Source organism: Phyllostomus hastatus, unplaced genomic scaffold, assembly GCF_019186645.2.
Source record: "Phyllostomus hastatus isolate PE091 unplaced genomic scaffold, TTU_PhHast_1.1 phas_contig_34, whole genome shotgun sequence".
NCBI classification, from domain to species: domain Eukaryota; kingdom Metazoa; phylum Chordata; class Mammalia; order Chiroptera; family Phyllostomidae; genus Phyllostomus; species Phyllostomus hastatus.
This window is the reverse complement of record NW_025333857.1, coordinates 60,112,517-60,132,078: the sequence shown is the minus strand read 5'-3', so window position 1 is coordinate 60,132,078 and position 19,562 is coordinate 60,112,517. Positions and strand designations below refer to the sequence as shown.

At 40.4% G+C, this 19,562-nt stretch overlaps 1 protein-coding gene across 2 annotated transcripts; it reads left to right on the top strand.

The window, feature by feature from the left end:
* Positions 1-6,287: 6,287 nt before the first annotated feature.
* LOC123820072 (zinc finger protein 300-like) lies at positions 6,288-18,789 on the top strand. Of its 2 annotated transcripts, XM_045840777.1 has the most exons (6): positions 6,288-6,744; positions 9,547-9,591; positions 11,831-11,957; positions 13,531-13,623; positions 15,860-16,027; positions 18,133-18,789. In XM_045840777.1, exons 2-6 carry the CDS (start codon positions 9,577-9,579, stop codon positions 18,141-18,143), a joined length of 414 nt encoding a protein of 137 aa, XP_045696733.1. In that variant the 5' UTR covers positions 6,288-6,744; positions 9,547-9,576; the 3' UTR covers positions 18,144-18,789. The 2 variants fall into 2 exon arrangements, with proteins under 2 accessions (XP_045696733.1, XP_045696732.1); XM_045840776.1 differs by having other exon boundaries at positions 15,860-18,789.
* Positions 18,790-19,562: the final 773 nt, after the last annotated feature.

The window sequence follows — 19,562 nt, the reverse complement described above, 5'->3', positions numbered from 1 at the left end:
AAAGCCTTTGGACACAGCTCATCCCTTACTTACCACATGAGAACACACACGGGTGAAAGTCCCTTTGAATGTGATCAGTGTGGGAAGGCCTTCAAACAAATTGAAGGCCTTACTCAGCATCAGAGGGTTCACACTGGGGAGAAACCCTATGAATGTAATGAGTGTGGGAAAGCCTTTAGCCAAAAGTCCCACCTCATTGTACATCATAGAACTCATACTGGGGAGAAACCCTATGAATGTAACGAATGTGGAAAAGCCTTCAATGCAAAGTCACAACTTGTTATACATCAGAGATCCCACACTGGAGAGAAACCCTATGAATGTAAAGAATGTGGAAAAGCCTTCAAACAAAATGCATCCCTTACCAAACATGTGAAAACTCATTCAGAAGAGAAATCTCATGAGTGAAATAATGTGGGAAATCTTTGAATTGAACTGAAGGTTTTATTTAACTTTAGAAGTATTTTGAATTTAAAGGGTGTTAGAAAGCCTTGAACAAGAAGTCACCTCATTGTACATGAAAGAATTTGAAAATCTTCACATAGAAGCAATTGAAAGTTTAAACTTGATACTAAACCTTTTATAGAAAAGTTTTACAAATTATTGTAAATAACCTATGTTTACATTGTAATATAAAGTTTTAAAAATTGTTAACATGTTAAATAAGCAGAGCCCTAGAGAAACATTCATATGCTGAAACATGTTTCTGAGTTGCTTGAGTGTTGTATACTCAACATATGAGAACTGAATTTGCATATCTGTTCATTGCCATGTGTAAGTATTTGTGGTCACTGGTATGAGCCTCATCTTTGATATCATCACTCAGCTCTTAATGTTTTTGTTATCTTCTGCATAAGCAGAAAACTTTATAAAAAGGTTGTTTATGTAAAAAATATTAACACAAAATTAAGAGAAAATGAAAGAAAGCAGCTGAGGGTACACAGGTGCTGGTAGAAAATGATGTTCAAGTTAAACTGTTAAGTAAAAAGAGCATCTGGCTGAAATATGCATCTAGTATGTTTCTGCTTGTGTACAAAAGGGTGCATGTTTGTCTCTCTCTCTCTCTGTATGTATGTATATATACCTGTATTTGTATGTGAATAGACCTGGTTTGAAAAATAGAGATAAAACTTAAGGGTGGCTGCCCCTGGTCACAGGAGGACAGGAACAGAATCTGAGCTGGGAGGGAGGCCTCCTGTTCATTGTGTATTGTTTGAATATTTCCATCAGGTACATGTATTATTCCCACAATTAAAATCCTTTTGATATGCACAAATTAACACTAATTAAAATTTTCACTGAGCCCACTCCGTGATGTTTGATACAGTAGAAGTTTCTGTGCCTATTTATGAATGATGATGAGTCTAAGAATATTACGTTGAATTCACAAAGACTTCTCCTAGTAAACATGTTCTTTCATTAAAATAATAAATTACAATTATAACTCAGTACTGTTTCTTTTACTTGCCATTTTTTCAAAGACTGAAGATGAATTGTTACTGAAGGTGAATGACCGTAATTTTCTGGACACTCATTCCATTTTATCTCATTCAAAGCACTTAAATACAAACACCTGCATCTGGGACAGCAAGCACATCGCAGCAAGGGGCACAATTCCCTGCCCTTGCCCAACAGCAGCCATTGTGGAAGGACCACTGAACTCTTTCTGAGTTAATCACGACTTGGCCTCAGAATCATTCTTAACCATGCTTTCCAGAAGGTATTATGCATCAATATGGGTTCACACAGGAAACCTATTTTCCACTGCATACTTAGAATTTTTTACCCATGAGTCCTAGACAAAAAAATGCAGCTGTACTGTTTTATAATTTACTTGTTAACGCTATGAACAGTGACATGAGAACAAAAATGGTTTTGTAATTAAAGGTAATGATTTTGGCATGTACATCATCTTTTACATTTTTTGCAGCACATTCACTACATTACCTCATATGTTCCTCAGAATAAACATATGAGTCAGTAGCAGGACTTTGTCCAGTCACGGTCAATGCTGCTCAATATATATTGCACTTAGATACTCATCTAGCATAGTGATGGGTTCTCACCAAATATGTAATTAAATGCCATCTTTGCGAATACTTCCCATTCGAGTGCCTGCCTTTCTGACCTCCTCATTTCAGAGAATTGAAAGGTACTGATATTGAGAATTGAATTGGCATGAATGTGTGCATGTATTCAATGATCCACTCCTGTATCAAGCCCCCATTACAAAGTAAGTTGGGAGGAAAATGCAATGGGAAAGACTTTTCCATTAATAATCTCCTATCAAGTGGAGGTCTAGCAGTATGCATTGGATGATCATCACTGTCCAGAGCTGTAGAAAATCTGCACTTTTTGGAGGGATAAACCAGTTGCAGGTTATGGTTACATTGAGTTTCCCACACCTCTTGGAGAACTCATAATAGTGCCACACCCAAAACAGTTAGGAATATAGGTATGCCTGAATAGTAGAAATGATGCTGAAAGCCATCCTGTGCAGTAAAAAATAAATTTTAAAAGTTAGCATCAGTGAATGAAGAAATGATGTCTAAATATGACTAGAGGTGAACAATGAAAGAAAATGGACAAACCGAGTGACCCTAAAGCTGTTGCGACAGCACAAAAGCAAGAAGAGAATACGTAAATGAACGAGCAGGTACTTTTATCAAAAGAGTGGGCAAGATTCTCCCAAGGGCTGTAGACTGTGGACCCTTGAATTATATTTCATATATAAAAGAACTAGTAAGTTAGGGCCTTGCAAAGCAAACAAGACTCCCCAAATCTTTGGTAAGGAATTCCCTCCCTCTCCAAACAGGAGTGTGTGTGTGTTCCCAACAGAGGGAACCACCTGAATTGAACAAAGATGTGGAGGCGGATCAGCCTGCTCTTCTATATGAGAAGTGACCTACTGTTCCATTGAAACTTCCCTTCTTCACCTTGTTTTCCCGATAAACTCCCGCTCCTCTTCTAAGACTAAGTTTTTAAAAATCATATCCTAATGAGACAGGGTATGTGGCAAAACAGCTATAACCCTTAAGAGTTACAGGAACTGCCAAGGTTATAGTAATACCAACCCCCAATGCATTTATGGGTTAGAACAGGTGGAAGACCAGTCCGATCCAACACAGTAACTAATTCCACCTCATGGTGACCCCTGGCCTCATTATATGTGCTCATTGAAGTACATTAGCATGCTAAATGACATACCTTGAGCTGCTGAAATCTAAAACAAAAGGCCCATATAAGGACAAAAAGTGGCAATGAAGCTTTTCTGAGAAGTCTCCACATCTCCACATCTTTCCAGAGAAGTCCTGAATATTCCTCCCCTTTATTGAATGTCCTACCCCTTGATTAAATGAGCCTCAATAAAAGTAGTAAATCCCTCTACGGAGAGGCTGCTCTGTCTGGGGAGTAGCCCACTCTGTCTCACTAATAAACTCTATTTCACTCTAAATTTATGCCATCTTATGTTTGAATTCTTTCCTGTGGGAAGCCAAGAGCCCACAGTGGGTCATGGTGGGTCTTCGGGTCCCCAGACCCCCAGAACGTCAGCATCACTAACCTTCCTAAGAGGCCCTTCTCACACCCCCTCCACTACCATCCCCCCCCCCCCCAGTCCCTGACAGGGTTAGTAACCTCTTACTGTACCCACTCAACACCAGGCAGGCCTCAGTCACATCACCGGTCATACTGCATTGTCACATCGGACTGAGTCCCTCAGTCACATCACTGGTCATACTGCATTGTCACATGGGACTGAGCCCCTCCCTTGCCTTACCGGACATGGCAGTAATACATGTGTATGACTGAAGGAATGAATGAGCTTTCCATTACAGAGGAAGAGTCAGTAGACATAAATAGTGGGTTGCCCAAGAAGTCTGTATGTGTTTTTCCATAAAATAAAAGACACATTTTTCATCTTCACCAATAACTTGATTAATTTGGATATTTTGAGAATGTCGGGCATCTCCCACATAGTATATAATGATTGTCCCAATTAATGTCTCAATTCGATCGCTAGCATCTACAACTGGTCCAGCGAGAAATCTCTAGCACAAAACTTTGCAAACCACTTTTGACATGTTCAATCAGTCAGAACCTTCTCCATACACTGTACAAATCTTTTTTTTTTTTTGCATTTCAGTTGCATTTGTACCTTTCTTGCAAAAACAAAGCATAACATGCTGAAAATGTTGCTTATTTTCTTCCATTTTCAATAGTAAAATGGCTACACAAAAATTCATCCATTTTCATAAAGTGTTTTAAATGCTCACTGATATGACAGCTGTCACAATACAATCTAACAAAATTGTTTCGAATGAAGTTAGAGACAACCAAGCACTACTGAAACCACCTTATGGAAAACACCGAATGAACTTTCTGGCCAACCCAATGTGTATCTAACAAGAAAGGCAGGGAAACTAAGCTGATTCTGACATAGTCTTGCCCTGAGTAGCTGTCAGACCAAAGGGGAGAATGACTCAAACACTGGGGATCCTAGCCCCATGTAGCAATGGCTGTGGCAGGGGAAGCATATGCAGCTGTGCCCACAAAAAGGAACAGGTTTCTGGGAGTCATGGAAAACAAACAGACAAAAGCAAACAAACAACAACAAAACTAGAGAAGAAAGTGTTAGAGCCCAGCTTTGAAGCTTGAATAGTGATTCTCCTGGCATATGGTTGGGGAGAATATTCCAGAAGTATTAAGTCCTCTGTATCTGGCTTTAAAGCGCTAGCAAACCTTGAGAATTAACCCATAGTGTTTTTAGGCATTATGGCTAGATTTTCTGTAGTCATGTTAAAAGATAAACTGAGGCACATTAAAAATTTTAAGAGTTTATTTGAGCAAAAATTGATTTGAATTGGGCAGCATCAAATGGAAAATGGTTAGAGGCGCTCCACTGACAGGAGCTGGGAGCAAGGCTTTTCCAGAGAAAACTCAGAAGCAAAGCAAGGGAATTATTTGATGGGCTACAGTTTGAACAGTTGCCTTACTTGGCTGTCTGTGATGGGTGTGCTGAGGTTTTGAGTTCTTAAACTTGAAGCATTTACAGGCATGGGTTTGGGTTTGCTTATGAAGAAGGCTGCTAAGGCACCGGAACCACCTCAGTCTAACGGCCTCCTCATTTAATTAACAGTAATAACACTAGATGGTATTATTTTTTAAAAAACTGGGTGGAATCTAACGTGCTTTTCACTGACATTGATGCTGAAGCTTTCTTCTTTATGTCAGCAAACACTGAAAATACCCGAAAGAGTAGTTCAAAGCCTTCCTCTACACATTAGAGAACTGAGGGAACGTGGCTGCCCCAAGACCACAGAGCAAGCTCAAGACCAGGTCGAGAGGAGAATCTAGGGGTTCTGAATTGTCCTTCAGAGTTCGTACCCCAACGCTCACCCTCTGCTGCTTCCTATCTGATGTCTTCAGCAGGGGCGGGGTCTTCTCATCCCACTCAGGGAACGTGTTCCCCGCGGAGGGGAGGACATTTGAATTTTATTTTCCAGGGTGATTGGCTGGACTTCACCAAATGAAAGGCAATCTGACTTACCCTCTCCCAGGGCTATCTCCTGGGGAGAATACTGTGCTATCCTGACTTCTCCACAGAAAGGGGTAAAGGGGGTCAAGTGTATGGTGACGGAAGGAGATTTGACTTTGGGTGGTGAACACATTTCAATATACTGACAATGTATTATGGAATTGTACACTTGAAACATATAATTTTACTAATCAGTGTCCCTGCAATAAGCTTAAGAATACAGTAAATCGTTAGGACCACAGCTATTCCTATAAGACAAATGGAAAAGAACTCAACTGTACTAAAGCTATGGAAATAAAACCTGAGACTTGAAGTAAAATTTCCACTGACAGCACTTTTCAAAATTCAAAAATGCACTACCTCAACTAGGCCTGAAAAAGGGCTTGATGACCTTATAAATGACTGTAAGAGTCAGGTGTAAAAGATGGTTATACAGAGAATTTAAAGAACTTTTACTAAAATATTAGAAAAGAATGCTATGTGTAAATTATTTGTAATAAATGCCTTTGAATCTTAAAACACATTAAATAACATATCTCACAAACACAGTAAGTGCTCAATAAACATTATTATTATTATTCCTCAGATTGGGAGAATGAGGCACTGTGATGTAGAGCAATCGATTTGAGACATTCTCATCTGTTTAACAGAAGGGGCTTCCCCTGCTTCCCGACTCCACAATTTTTGCTTTGCGCCTTACTCTGTGTACCCGTGTCTACATATTTTAGCTGAATCGGTTCCCTGACTCCATCCTCAGATACCCGGCTTTCCTAGTTTCTAATGTCGGTCCCACACTGTTCCTACACCTTTTGCGTAGCTCCACTATTTCAGTTCTCACGTCCTTTGCTGTACGGCATTAACACTATTCGAAACAGGGCACCGCCCACTTCCTTCCCATCCCATCCTGGGCGCGGCCATGTTAATCCTCGGCTCCAGGGATTCACCACCCGCAAAGTCTCGCGAAAGGCGAGTGAGGGGCTGCTCCAGTTTCCGTGGTTACTGGGAGAGTCCCACGGCCCCTGAAGTGGTGGGGGCAGGTCCTAGCTGTCAGCTGAGGGCCCACGAGAAGACGCAAGAGGTGGGAAGTTGAAGAGCCCGATTTCAGAAAAGGAGGTTTCAGTCTTTGGCCGCGGTATTGGGAGTTAGGGATTCATGTATGATCAGCGATGGAGCGTTTGTAGCGGTCCGTAATTTCCGGTCCTGTTGTGGTGAGTAATTGAAGGGCGATGTACCAGATAGTAGCTGCCTCCCTGCGGAGCTTGGGATTTAGTGGTGCTGCTGGTAGTAGGCCAGGCTGCGGTGCGGGTAACCAAGCACCTTTCTTTCCCACGCTCAGCCCTCGGGGCGGAGACGTCCTGCACTTGGCGACAGGTTCCCCCGCCCCCAGGAGAAATGGCGGCAGAAGGAGATATTGCACTGAGCAGGGGCAAAGTTAGCAAGTTGTTGGATAGGGGAAAACACTCCTACCCCTTTCCCGCACGAGATTGGCGGTGGGACCCCACGGAGAGGCAGTCACTTTCCCACGTAGAGGTCAGAATGGCGTCTGGGGGTGGTGCTGGAGTGAAGAGGCCTGTCAATCTGGCCTGAAGGAAAGACAGGATTGGTCGGGAGGCGGACCCTCTCAGAACACCGGGAAGTTTGAGAAGTTAATTGGACATTCTGAGAAAGCACCTGGTCCTCCCACACCAGAAACTAATATAAACTCAGGGGGAGGAAGGGACACTCTCTTACTCACCTGGGGACCATACTATTTGGTGCTTTTGAGGTACTTTGTGTCCGTGGAAGCCACATGGCCAGTGGTAGCGCTGGCCCCACACTCAGGTTCCGGCGGGGAGCCTGGAGCCGGACAGTGGCGGCCTGCAGCAAGCTGGGCTTCCTGGGTGACCGCTCGGCGGCTGCCCGCGGTTCCCAAAGGACGGGACAGGAACCGGGGCACTGCCGTTGGGGTCGCCTGGCTGAGGGTGGCTGGGCTTTCCTCGGGCGGAGGGAACAGGCTCTGAGACTAGAGTCTGCCATTCTCCCGGATCATACATCATTTGAATAAAAATCTTTTCTTTCTTACCAGTCTCTGCCTCTAGAATTTGCCTATTGGAGGCGACAGGTAGCGAAACCCTTACTTTGGTTCTGTAACATTTAAATTTTTAAAATAAGTTGTGTAAGTTCTTTGTATATTTTGGATATTCACCCCGTATTGGATATACGATTTTCAAGTATCCTTTTCCATTCAGTAGGTTGCCTGTTCATTTTTGTGTATGGTTTCCCTCTCTGTGCAAACACTTTTTAGTTTGATGTAATTCCGTTTGTTTATTTCTGCTTTTGTCACCTTTGACTGAGGAAGCTGGTCCAAAAACATATTGCTAAGACTGATGTCAAAAAGCTTACTGCCTGTGTTTTTTCTTAGAAGTTTTATGGGCTTACATTCAAGTCTTGAAACCATTTTGAGTTTATTTTGTGTATGGTGTGAGAGTTGTCCGGTTTCATTCTTTTGAAAGTAGCTGTCCAATTTTCTCAATACCTTTTATTGAAGGGATGGTCTAAAACCTACTGTATATTCTTGTCTTTGTCATAGATTAATTGAATATATGTATGTATTCAATTCATGTATGTATGTATGAATATATGTATGTATTCATACATACACATATGTATGTATGTATGTATATTGTATGTATTGAATATATGTATGGGCTTATTTCTGGGCTCTATTCTATTCCGTTGATCTGTGTGTCTGTTTTTGTGACAATACTCTGCTGGCTTTGATTGTTTACCCTTGTAATAAATACAGTTTGAAGTCAAGGGGAACATAATACCTCCAGCTTTGCTACTGTTTCTCAAGATTACTTTGGCTGTTTGGGGTCTTTTGTGGTTTCATACGCATTTTATGATTATTTGTTCTAAGTCTGTGAAAAATGCCTGGTATTTTGATGGGGATTTCATTGAACCTGTAAATTGCTTTGGCTAATATGGACAATATTATTTAACAATATTATTTAATTCCTTAGTATGGTATATTTTTTCATTTGTGTCATCTTCAGTTTTTTTTCATGAATGTCTTATAGTTTTCAGAGTACAGACCTTCCACTTCCTTGGTTAAATTATTGTTAGGTATTTTATTCTTTTTTTTTAAACACCTTTTCTTTTTCTTTTTTTTTTTAAAGATTTTATTTATTTATTTTTAAAGAGGGAAGGGAGGGAGAAAGAGAGGAGAGAGAGAAACATCAATGTGCGGTTGCTGGGGGCCGTGGCCTACAACCCAGGCACATGCCCTGACTGGGAATCGAACCTGCGACACTTTGGTTCACAGCCCGAGCTCAATCCACTGAGCTACGCCAGCCAGGGCCATTTTATTCTTTTTAATGCAATTGTAAATGGGATTAGTTTTTCTTTATGATAGCTCCTTATTAGTATATAGAAATGCAACTTATTTTGTGTATATTAATTTTGTATCCCATGACTTTATTGAATTAATTTATTACTTTTAATAGTTTTTAGTGTAGTTTTTTAGGGTCATCTGGATTTAGTGACAGTTTCACTTTTTTCTTTCCAATTTGGATGCCTTTTATTTCTGTTTCTTGCCTAATTACTGTAGCTAGGACTTCCGGTGCTATATTGATTGAAAGTGGTAGGAGGGGGCATCCTTGTATTGTTCCTGATATTAGAGGAAAAGCTTTCAGTTTTTCACTGTTGACTATGATGTTAGCTCTGGGTTTGTCAAATATGGCAAGGGGAGAAAAGTTTTAAAGATATAATGGAATATATTCACACCCTTAAAGGAAAAACATGTCACGTCTTGATCTTCTCAGAATTGTAAGTTAATAGGTTTATGTTATCAGAGCATAATCCTTTGTGATCTCTCTAAAAGCAGCCTTTGAAAGGGGCAGCCTTCAGAGGGTAGTCTTTTATGTGGTTGGTCATAGGAAATTCTAGGCTGGTGGTTCTGGGAGTCCCAGGGCAGGCCCAGATTCTCAAGCTTTCAAGGCTGTCTGCTCATCCCAGCTCTGTCTTTACAGATAGCTGCCCCTTCTGGAGAGCAACAGAAAATGACTAAGTCCCAGGTAAGTATATTGTTTACACCCCATTTTGTTTTCTACCGTATTTGAGACAGTTTTCAGAAATTAATTCAATTAAATGAAAAATGTATATAGACATGAGAGAAACATTGATTAGTTGCCTCCCATAACCCCCTCCCCCCACCCTAGACTGGAGACCTAGTCTGCAACCCAGGCATGTGCCTTCCCTGGGAATTGAACCGGTGACCTTTCATCTTTCAGGTTGGTGCTCAATCCACTGGGCCACACCAGCCAGGGCTCTCTTCTATTTCTTACCCTTTGTAAATAAGATCTTGCCCTGGCTGGCGTAGCTCAGTGGATTGAGCGCGGGCTGGGAACCAAAGTGTCCCAGGTTCGATTCCCAGCCAGGGTACATTCCTGGGTTGCAGGCCAGAACCCCCAGCAACCGCACATTGATGTTTCTCTCTCTCTCTCTCTATCGCCCTCCCTTCCCTCTCTAAAAATAAATAAATAAAATACTTTAAAAAAATCTATTAAAAAAATACTGTTGTTTCTAAAAAAAAATAAGATCTTAATTTTTTTTATTAAAACATTATAAAATACTGAATTCTTTTACATTGGAAACCTGTCTTATAGGTATGCTAAGTATTTGTTTGCTTTAAGTTTTTCCTGGGGGGATAGTCACAAACTTGTAGAACTGTTGGGGGACAGGACAGAGAACTTGCTTCTGACGTGCCTGAGAACACGCTGCTCCACCCACAGGGACCACCTTGCCCTGCCCCCTCTAGTCCGGATGGTCCTCAGTTCCTTCTGCTCCGTGACCCGGCACTGCAGCTGGCTGATGTGCCCCTGACCAGCCTAGGGGCCTCCATCCCCTGCAGGGGGCCCTGCCTCTCCTCCTGGCGGCGTCGTCCATCTGTCTCTCTCTGATTCTGGCGGGCCGGCTGGTCCTCTCACAGTCACTTTTTCCACGTGTAATTAGTAAATATTCTGTGGTGAGGTCCCCTAAAATGATGTGTCTGGCCCACCTCTTATTCAGTGTTCCGTGTACTCGTGCGTTTGTGTCTGCGAGCCTGCACCCCCGCGTGCCCTCTGCGTACGCCTCTCTGCGGCTGTCCTGCCTGCGGCTCCCTCGTTCCCTGTGTCTGCTTTGTGCTCCATCATCCTGGAGTCCTGGCCGGCTGTTGTTGTGACTTTTTTTTACAATTCACATGTACATTTTTCACTATTCATTTTGCATAAATTTACATCTTCTACAAAACCCAGCTCAGCACGTCAAAATTACTCTTTCCTTCCTATTTCTAGCATAACCCACTTAACACCTTATAGCATTTATATATTTACTTGTTTGCCTCCATCTATTAGTCTGTAAACTTCCAGTGTTTTATTCATATTTGTATTCTGAGCACCAAATAGTGCTGGTCACGTAGGTGCTTAATAATACTTATTAATGGAAAGAGAGTGAATGATTCTCAATGGAAAAGTTGTTTTTTTTTTTTTAAGATTTGATTTATTTTTAGAGAGAGAGGAAGGAATGGAGAAAGAGGGGGGAGAAATATTAATGTGTGGTTGTCTCTCACATGCCCCCTACCGGGAACCTGTCCTGCAACCTAGGCATGTGCCCTGATTGGGAATTGAACTGGCGACCCTTTGGTTCACAGGCCAGTGCTCAGTCCACTGAGCCACACCAGCCAGGACTCAATGGCAAAGTTTTTATAATAGGAATTTTTGCTTCTCCCGCATAGTGAAACACATAATTGGCCTCAGTCCTGACTGGTGTGGCTGAGTTGGTTGGACGTTGTACCATAAAGCAAAAGATGACCTGTTTGAATCCTGGTCAGGGCGCATGCCTGGGTTGCAGGTTCAGTCCCTGGTCAGGCGCAAATGGGAGGCAACTGATCAATATTTCTCATATCAATATTTCTTTCCTTCTCTTTCTAAAATAAAAAATTGGCCTCATAGTGCCCTGGCTGGGTGGTGCAGTCGGTTGTACTGTCATACCACACACCAAACGGTTTCCAGTTTGATCTCTGGTCGGGGAACATTATAGGAGACATTCGGTCAATGTTTCTCTGTCTCCTGCCCACCATCCTGGACCTTTCTGTCTCCCTAAAATCAAGAAATATATCCTTGGGTGAGGATTAAAAAAAATTAGCTGCATAGTAATATTTTTAACTTATCATGCTGAACTCTACATGATGAAAACAGCAATAATTTCTCAACATTTTTACATACATTATCCAGTACTTTTCACTTAAGATTGACCAAGAATGTCCTGTTACAGGGGTTTGTGTCATTCAAGGATGTGACTGTGGACTTTACTCAGGAGGAGTGGCAGCAGCTGGACTCTGCTCAAAGGAACCTGTACAAGGATGTGATGCTGGAGAACTATAGCAACCTTGTTGCAGTGGGTAAGGACATCTTTCCTCTGCAGGTACTGGTTGGTATTAACCATCTATTGCTATATAATAACTACTCCAAAATTTAGTGGCTCAAAATAAACAATTTCTGTAGGTCAGGAATTTCGAAGAACTTAGCCAGGTGGCTCTGGCTTGTGGTCTTTCATGTGGTTGTGGTCAGATACTGTCGGGCTACAGCCATCCAAAAGCAGGACTGGGAGTCTAGGATCTGTTTCCAGGGTGACTCACTCACGGGGTTCCTGGGAGGAGCCATCAGTCCCTTGCTGTTCAGTGAGTGGAAGGAGACCTCAGGAGACCTCAGACCTGTGAGCTTGCTCTCGAGACATGGCCAGCTTCCCCCAGAGACACTGATCTGAGAGAAGCTAGGAGGGAGCCGCAGTGCCAAAGTCATAGTGCCTTTTATGACCAAGTCTCCAGAATCACACATCACTTTTACCTCATTGTGTTTATTAGGAGTGAGTGACTAAGTGCAGCCTGTGCTCCAGGGGAGGAGGATTAGGCCCTCCGTCTTGAATGAGACAGTGTCAAGGGCTTCAGGGACATTTAATAAACCCATTGTAGTACCTACGTGACTGCCATCCCTTTCCTGTTTATTAAAAACTGTTTTGTCTCTGAATGCTTAATGCACTTCATTTCGGGGAATAAATGTCAAAAAATATGTTTTAATTTTGAGTACCCATACTATGCTTCTACTTTTCTGGGAATTTGGATGAAAAGAAAATGGGAACTGTGTCTTGCTCATTCCTTGGAGACTAGAGACAGCGTGCTGGGCCCAAGTCCTCAGTTTTTATAAATTGAAGTATAATGTGTATAGTAAGTACTCAGATCTTAAGTACACAGCTTAACACAGTTTTTCATCTGCATACACTCACTCAATCACTACCCAGCTCAAGCTATAGGACATTTCCAGTACCCGGCAGCCTCCCACTTAGCTCCAGGAGAGAGAACGACTGGCTTCTGTCCCTGCACATCTTGTTCGTTCCTCAGCTTCATGCAAGTGTGATCACGCAGTACACAAGTTCTTGTCGTCTGGCATCTTTCATTGCCCTTCATATCTGTGAAATTCAGCCATGTTTTGGCATGCGACAGAAGTTTGATTTTTGTTCTTACTGCTTCGTATTCCATTTAATGACTATATGGTAATTCATCTGTTGATCCACACTGGCTTTGATGGTCATATGAGTTATTTCAGATTTTGGCTATCATGAGCAAAACAGTTATGAATGTTCTTTTTTTATGAATGTTCTTTTTTTATGAATGTTCTTATACATATTCTCTAGTAGAAATAGGATTTCACTTGTTAGGTATATATAGATATATATAGGAATAGCATTTCTGGGTCATAGGGCATATGCATCTTTATCTTTGGTGGATACAACCAGACAGTTTCCAAAGACGTCATACCAATTTGTATCTTACTAGCAATGTATAAGAGTTCTATCAAGCTTTGGTGATGTGAGTCTTTTTAATTTTAACCATTCTGATACATAATGTCATGGGCCCGAGTTCTAGGATGGTTGGTTGTCCACTAATGCCCAAGTCCCGTATCATTTCCCATAAACAGGGTATCAGTCTCTGAAGTCAGATAAAATCTTCTTGTGGGAGCAAGGAGAGCCATGGATGGTGGAGGGAGAAATCTCAAGTTGGGCTTATCCAGGTAAGTGAGAACCTGGCGTATGGGAGGCAGGGATGTAAGATTCGTATTGAATAAGGACATGTCTAGCCTTGAAATATTTTTTAGGAAATCATTTTGAAGGCCATAGATGTTTAGAAATGGCTGAGGACCACACATGGCCGTGGGATTGTTGAATGCCTAAATGACACTGCTACATATTAAACGCCTATATGATCCTTTTTTTCTTTTTTGCTTGAGTTTTGATACCTATAGTTTGGCTCTTATCTATGTCCACATCATTTAGGACATTTCTTAATCAATTGGCCTCCCTTGGCTAACGACTTCAGCACCCATTGTCCCCAGATGGGTGCATACTCCTCTCCTTATGCATCCAGGCCATCCGGGCATTCTGAGATATACTATATTTCAAAGTTACTGAATGTTATTCATATTCTTTCTAAGTGCTTCTATTTTTCTTTATTTCAGTGTGAAATGTTTTAGAGTTACAATCTTTTGTTTTTTAAATTTTTTTAGGACTTTTTAAAAAAGATTTTATTTATTTATTTTTAGAGATGGGGGAAGGAAGGGAGAAAAAGAGGAAGAGAAACACTGATGTGTGAGAGAAGCATGAGTTGGCTGCCTCTCACACATATTCCAGCTGGGGACCGAATCCACAACCCAGGCATGTGCCCTGACTTGGAGTCGAACCTGTGACGTTTTGCTTTGAGGGATGCCCAACCAACAGAGCCACACTGGTCAGGGCTTTTTCAGGACTTTAATAATAGAAATATTCCTTCTCTGCCTGTCTTCCTTTTCCATTACTTTCTCTATGACCATTTTTACTTGATTCTTTACTTTATTTTTACTATCTTCATTGTTTCCCTGCCTTTTTTCAATGCTGCTTATTAAATTTTCATTTGAGTGTATTCTCCCTGCCTGCATCTTGTAATTTCATCTTCCACTCCTCCCCTGAGTTTATTCATTTCATTTTCATCTCTCCCCTTTTTTTCCTATTTAATTTTTTATAAAGTTCTGTTTCATGGTGTTTTTCCATGTCCTCATGCTTGTTTGAGTGTATTTAATTCTATTTGGAGTTCAGACAAAATTTTCTTCTGCTTCATGGCTAGGTTATTTATTTATTTTTTTTCAGGGGACTGTCCTCTGTTGATTTCTATACAAATTCATTGCCTGATTTTTTCTATAGTTTTCTACGGATTTTACTTTTCTTCTGTTAATTTTTATCATATCATGGTATAAGATTCTAATTCAATGGAATTCTTTTTTTAACTTTTATTTATTTTTTAGACAGAGGGAAGGGAGGGAGAGAAACATCAATGTATGGTTGCCCCTTGTGTGCCCCCCACTGGGGACCTGGCCTGCTACCCAGGCATATGCTCTGACTTGGAATCGAACCAGTGATCCTTTAGTTCACAGGCTGGAGCTCAATCCACTGCGCCGTACCAGGGTTGGAGTTTTTTTCCATTAATACAGCAAAGTCTAGGTATTTTGGTAGGATCCCTCAGTTTTTTCTTCCTTCCTTCCTTTTTGTGATTGGGGAGGAGTCTTGATTTTTCTGGTTTTGTGGTTCTCTTTTTGCACGAGGGCCCTAAATTTCCTCCTTTTTCTTTTCTTCGTAATCACTACCATCCAAAAGTAGAGGGTATGTCTTGTTTCTTTTTCACCTTTTCTTCCTACGAAGTCACCTGTTCTTCTAACTCAGGATTGCTCCCTTTAAATAGAACCTGCCCCATTCCATGCCTTTTTAGGTCATCTGATACTTTAAGATATATGTACAGTCCTATAAAATCCCTTTTCTGCAGTGTGCTTTACTCTGCCCAGTTACTTATACAATATTTTTATATTTAGTGTGGGTTTAATCGTTCTGCTGATTACTTTAACTTACTCTCAGTTCTTTTTTGCTACCATCCTTTCTTTGTCTTTCCTGAAGTTACTTTTTGGTCTGCCTTTGCTCTTCACAGAGCCTCATGGTGGAGTGGGGGTGGGGCAGAAGTGTGGGGGACCATGTGGAACCATGATATGGAACCTTGATTGAGTTCATGAACTCTTCTTTTTCCATTTCTCCCATTCTACCTTTTTTTAATGTCTGCTTGTTCTTCTGTCTTTGGGTTTTAAGATCATACTCTTACATTTTAAAGCTGACCAACCATACTCATGATCAGATTTGCTGTTCTCATTAAAATGAAGAACTGTGTGTTTTGTTTTATATTTTTCAAAGCTCAAGAGTGAAGTAACATCATTACATTTTGGATTTTTTCAGCCTTTGAAATTAGACCCAAAGTGAAAGAATTAACTCCACAGAAGATCATTTCTGAAGAAATGGTACTCCATAACATGATAGGATACTCAATTTCTGAAGACGGGAAACTGAGAGGTGATACAAATCACCGGGAAAACCAAGACAAGTTTTTGAACCAAGTTGCATTAGGTAATAGTGAGTCACTGACTAAGGAGCTAAACCATGAATGTAATACACTGGGGAAAGTGTTTCATCTGAACACAGCTAATGAGCACATCAGAGCCTCCATGCACAGGTCACACCTCTTTACACAACCACAAACTGTAACCAGTGAGAAACATAAATGTGTTCAGTGTGGAAAAGCTTTCACTGGAAAGTCAGGACTCACTGTTCATCAAAGAATTCATACGGGGGAGAGACCATACAAATGCAATGAATGTGGAAAAGCCTTTACTCAGAAGTCACAACTCACTGTACATCAGAGAACTCATACAGGAGAGAAACCCCATGAGTGTAGTGAATGTGGGAAAGCATTCATCCAAAAGTCAAACTTCATTATTCATCAGAGGATTCACACAGGGGAGAAACCCTATGAATGCAGTGAATGTGGGAAAGCTTTCATAAAAAAGTCAGCACTTAGTGTACATCAAAGAGCTCATACTGGGGAGAAACCCTATGAATGCAATGAATGTGGGAAAACTTTTATCAAAAAGTCAACACTCAGTGTACATCAAAGAGCTCATACTGGGGAAAAACCCTATGAGTGCAATGAATGTGGTAAAGCCTTCATCTGGCGGTCACAGCTCGTTGTTCATCAGAGAATTCATACGGGGGAGAAACCCCATCGGTGTAGTGAGTGTGGAAAAGCCTTCAACAGGAAGTCAGAACTAAGATTACATCACAGAACTCATACCGGGGAGAAACCCTTTGAATGTAATGAATGTAAAAAAGCCTTCATTCAGAAGTCAGATCTCATTATACATCAGAGAACTCACACCGGGGACAAAAGATATCAATGCAATGAATGTGGGAAAGCCTTCCTCCGGCGTTCTCAGTTCATTGAACATCAGAGGATTCATACTGGGGAGAAACCCTATGAATGCAGTGACTGCAGAAAAGCTTTTATCCAGAAATCACAACTCATTGTGCATCAGAGAATCCATACTGGGACTAAACCATATGAATGCAGTGAGTGTGGAAAAGCCTTTAGCAAGAAGTCACATCTCACTGTACATTACAGAATACATACTGGAGAAAAACCCTATGAATGCAGTGAATGTAGAAAAGCTTTCAGCAAGAAATCGACTCTCACAGTACATCAAAGAATTCACATTGAACAGGCACCCTTTCAACTGAATGAGAAAACTTTAATTCAGTGATCAAAATTTTATTGCACATCATAGAACTTACATGGCTAGAAATTATATGAATTTACATGGGAAGCCTTCATTAATAGCTCCAGAATTATTAAGCACTACAAAATTCATACTAAGAAGCAAGCTTGAAAAATCATGTTTCAAAACAAAACACTGCTATATTGGACATTTTGGTTCAGACCTAACAGTAAGAGTTTTTTATAATATGCTAGAAAAATCTCAATTACATATAATTGACTTGTTAACTATAAAGGACAACTTTTTAAAATGCATAAGTAAACTGAATAATCAGGACAGCAATGGGACAACCACGTGTAATCATCCTGCAAGTGATGTAGGAATGGCATTCAAACCAAAATTGTGTTAGTGGGAAGTGAATGTGGATATTTACACCTGCCTGCCTTCACTCTAAATGACATAATTTCCCCCACATCTTAAAACACAAAGTGCAAAAGGATAAACTGTGTCTGCAAAAGCAGTATGGTTTGTTACTTAACAAGAATATAAAAAAGTATTACATATAGATCTTCCTCACTTTTTTGATATGTATAGAATAAAGAGGATGAAATCTAAGTATTAGTAAAGACTTCAGTAGTCAGTGGTAGATTTAAAACAATATTTAAAGCATACAGGGAGAAGAAAGACACCAAACAACACAAGGCTGAAAGAAGTCAGCAGCGTGGCTGTGGGCAGTGTTGCCGTTCTCAACACATGACAGACGTGGTTCTCCACAAGGAGTTCCTGTTCATTCTCCTGTTTTCAACTCAGTATAGCGTTTACATAAGCACTGTTGTGTACACTTCAGGGTCTTTGTATCCTTGTGATGATCAGAAATTTTTAAAAGCTTCCTTTATTGTACATGTCTACCATATAAGCATTCTACTAAGCATTTTGACATGCACTCTTTAATCATTGCAGCAAATGTATGAGACTGGCATTATCACCGTTTTATAGACAAGGCAAGTGGAGCTTGGATGTGTTCCCTGATGCAGCAAAGGCCACGTGGCAGTGGAGAGTTGGAGTTCTGACCAACTTCTTAGCCCCTACAGTGTCCTGTCCTACTGGGGGCATGGAGGACTGGGCGCCATGTCACTTCACCTCCAGATAGAATTGAGTTGGTTTGAACATCATGTGGTTTTCTGTATTCCGTTTCTACATTTTGTTGAGTAATTTAACAAGAAACGTGTTTTTAAAGGTTATTAGATTCCACTTTCTTATTTGTGGAATCTCTTGGGGCTACAGTGTTTTTGAGAGACTGGTTTATGTGTATCTGTTTTGCTGCCCTGTAAATTTCCTTGTGACAGCCTAAGTATTAGGAGTTATACTGTCATTTTTTAGTTTGTTTGGAAAAAAATTAAGCCTGTTTTATTGAGATGTCATTTTATTATCACAAATAACTTCTTTAATTTTCATATTCTGTCATTATTCAATGTATGCTTTCCTTTTACAAACAGTAACCTAATCTTATATGTTTATAAATATTTATTGTCAAATAATATTATGAAAAGAGGGATTATTATAAAAAATACTCTTATGTCTATTTTTTAGTTAATTAATTTATTTTTACAGACATGGAAAGGAAAGGAGAAAAAGAGTGAGAGAAACATCAGTCTGTTGTCTCTCACGCACCCCCAACCAGGGACCAGGCTGGCAACCTAGGAATGTGCCCTGGCAGGGAATTGAAATGGTGACTTTTCAGTTTTCAGGATAATGCCCAACCCATTAAGCCACACCAGCCAGGGCTAAATAAATTGTTTTCTTGAATGAAAGTAAAGCTGCTGTATCATTTGAACCTGATTTAAAATTGTTTTTAGATCAAATACTTCTTAGACTTTAATGTTTTAGAATTGAAAATTGTGAATAATAATTATGATTATTAATTTAATTAAAAAATAGAACAGTTTCCTTAAATGGCCTGATCAGTATCTAAAAAATATTTTTAACTTTTAAATTAAAAGAAGTGAACTGCAGACATTTTTAATTAGTCATTTTGAAGATGAATGTTGGTCTGGGATGTAAATGTATGGGATTTTTTTGAACAAACATGTCAGAAACTAAAGTATCCATGTGCCTTGTCCTTCAATGTTGTCATCTTAGAAACTATATGATCATGCAAACTTTACAGTCATAACAATCATTTGTCAAACTCCTTTGAGACTTTCCTCGAGGTTCAGTTTACTTGTTAGGCCTCGTATGAAACCAAGTAATATTTTCAGAGAGACTTGAACCAGTAGAATTCATTGTGTTTCCAGCATTTATCCCTCTTCACTATCATCCCATTAATTCTGTGCATAATTTCAGCAAGGAGAAAGCTTTATACTCCTTCTGTTTCATGTCCCAGATTCTTA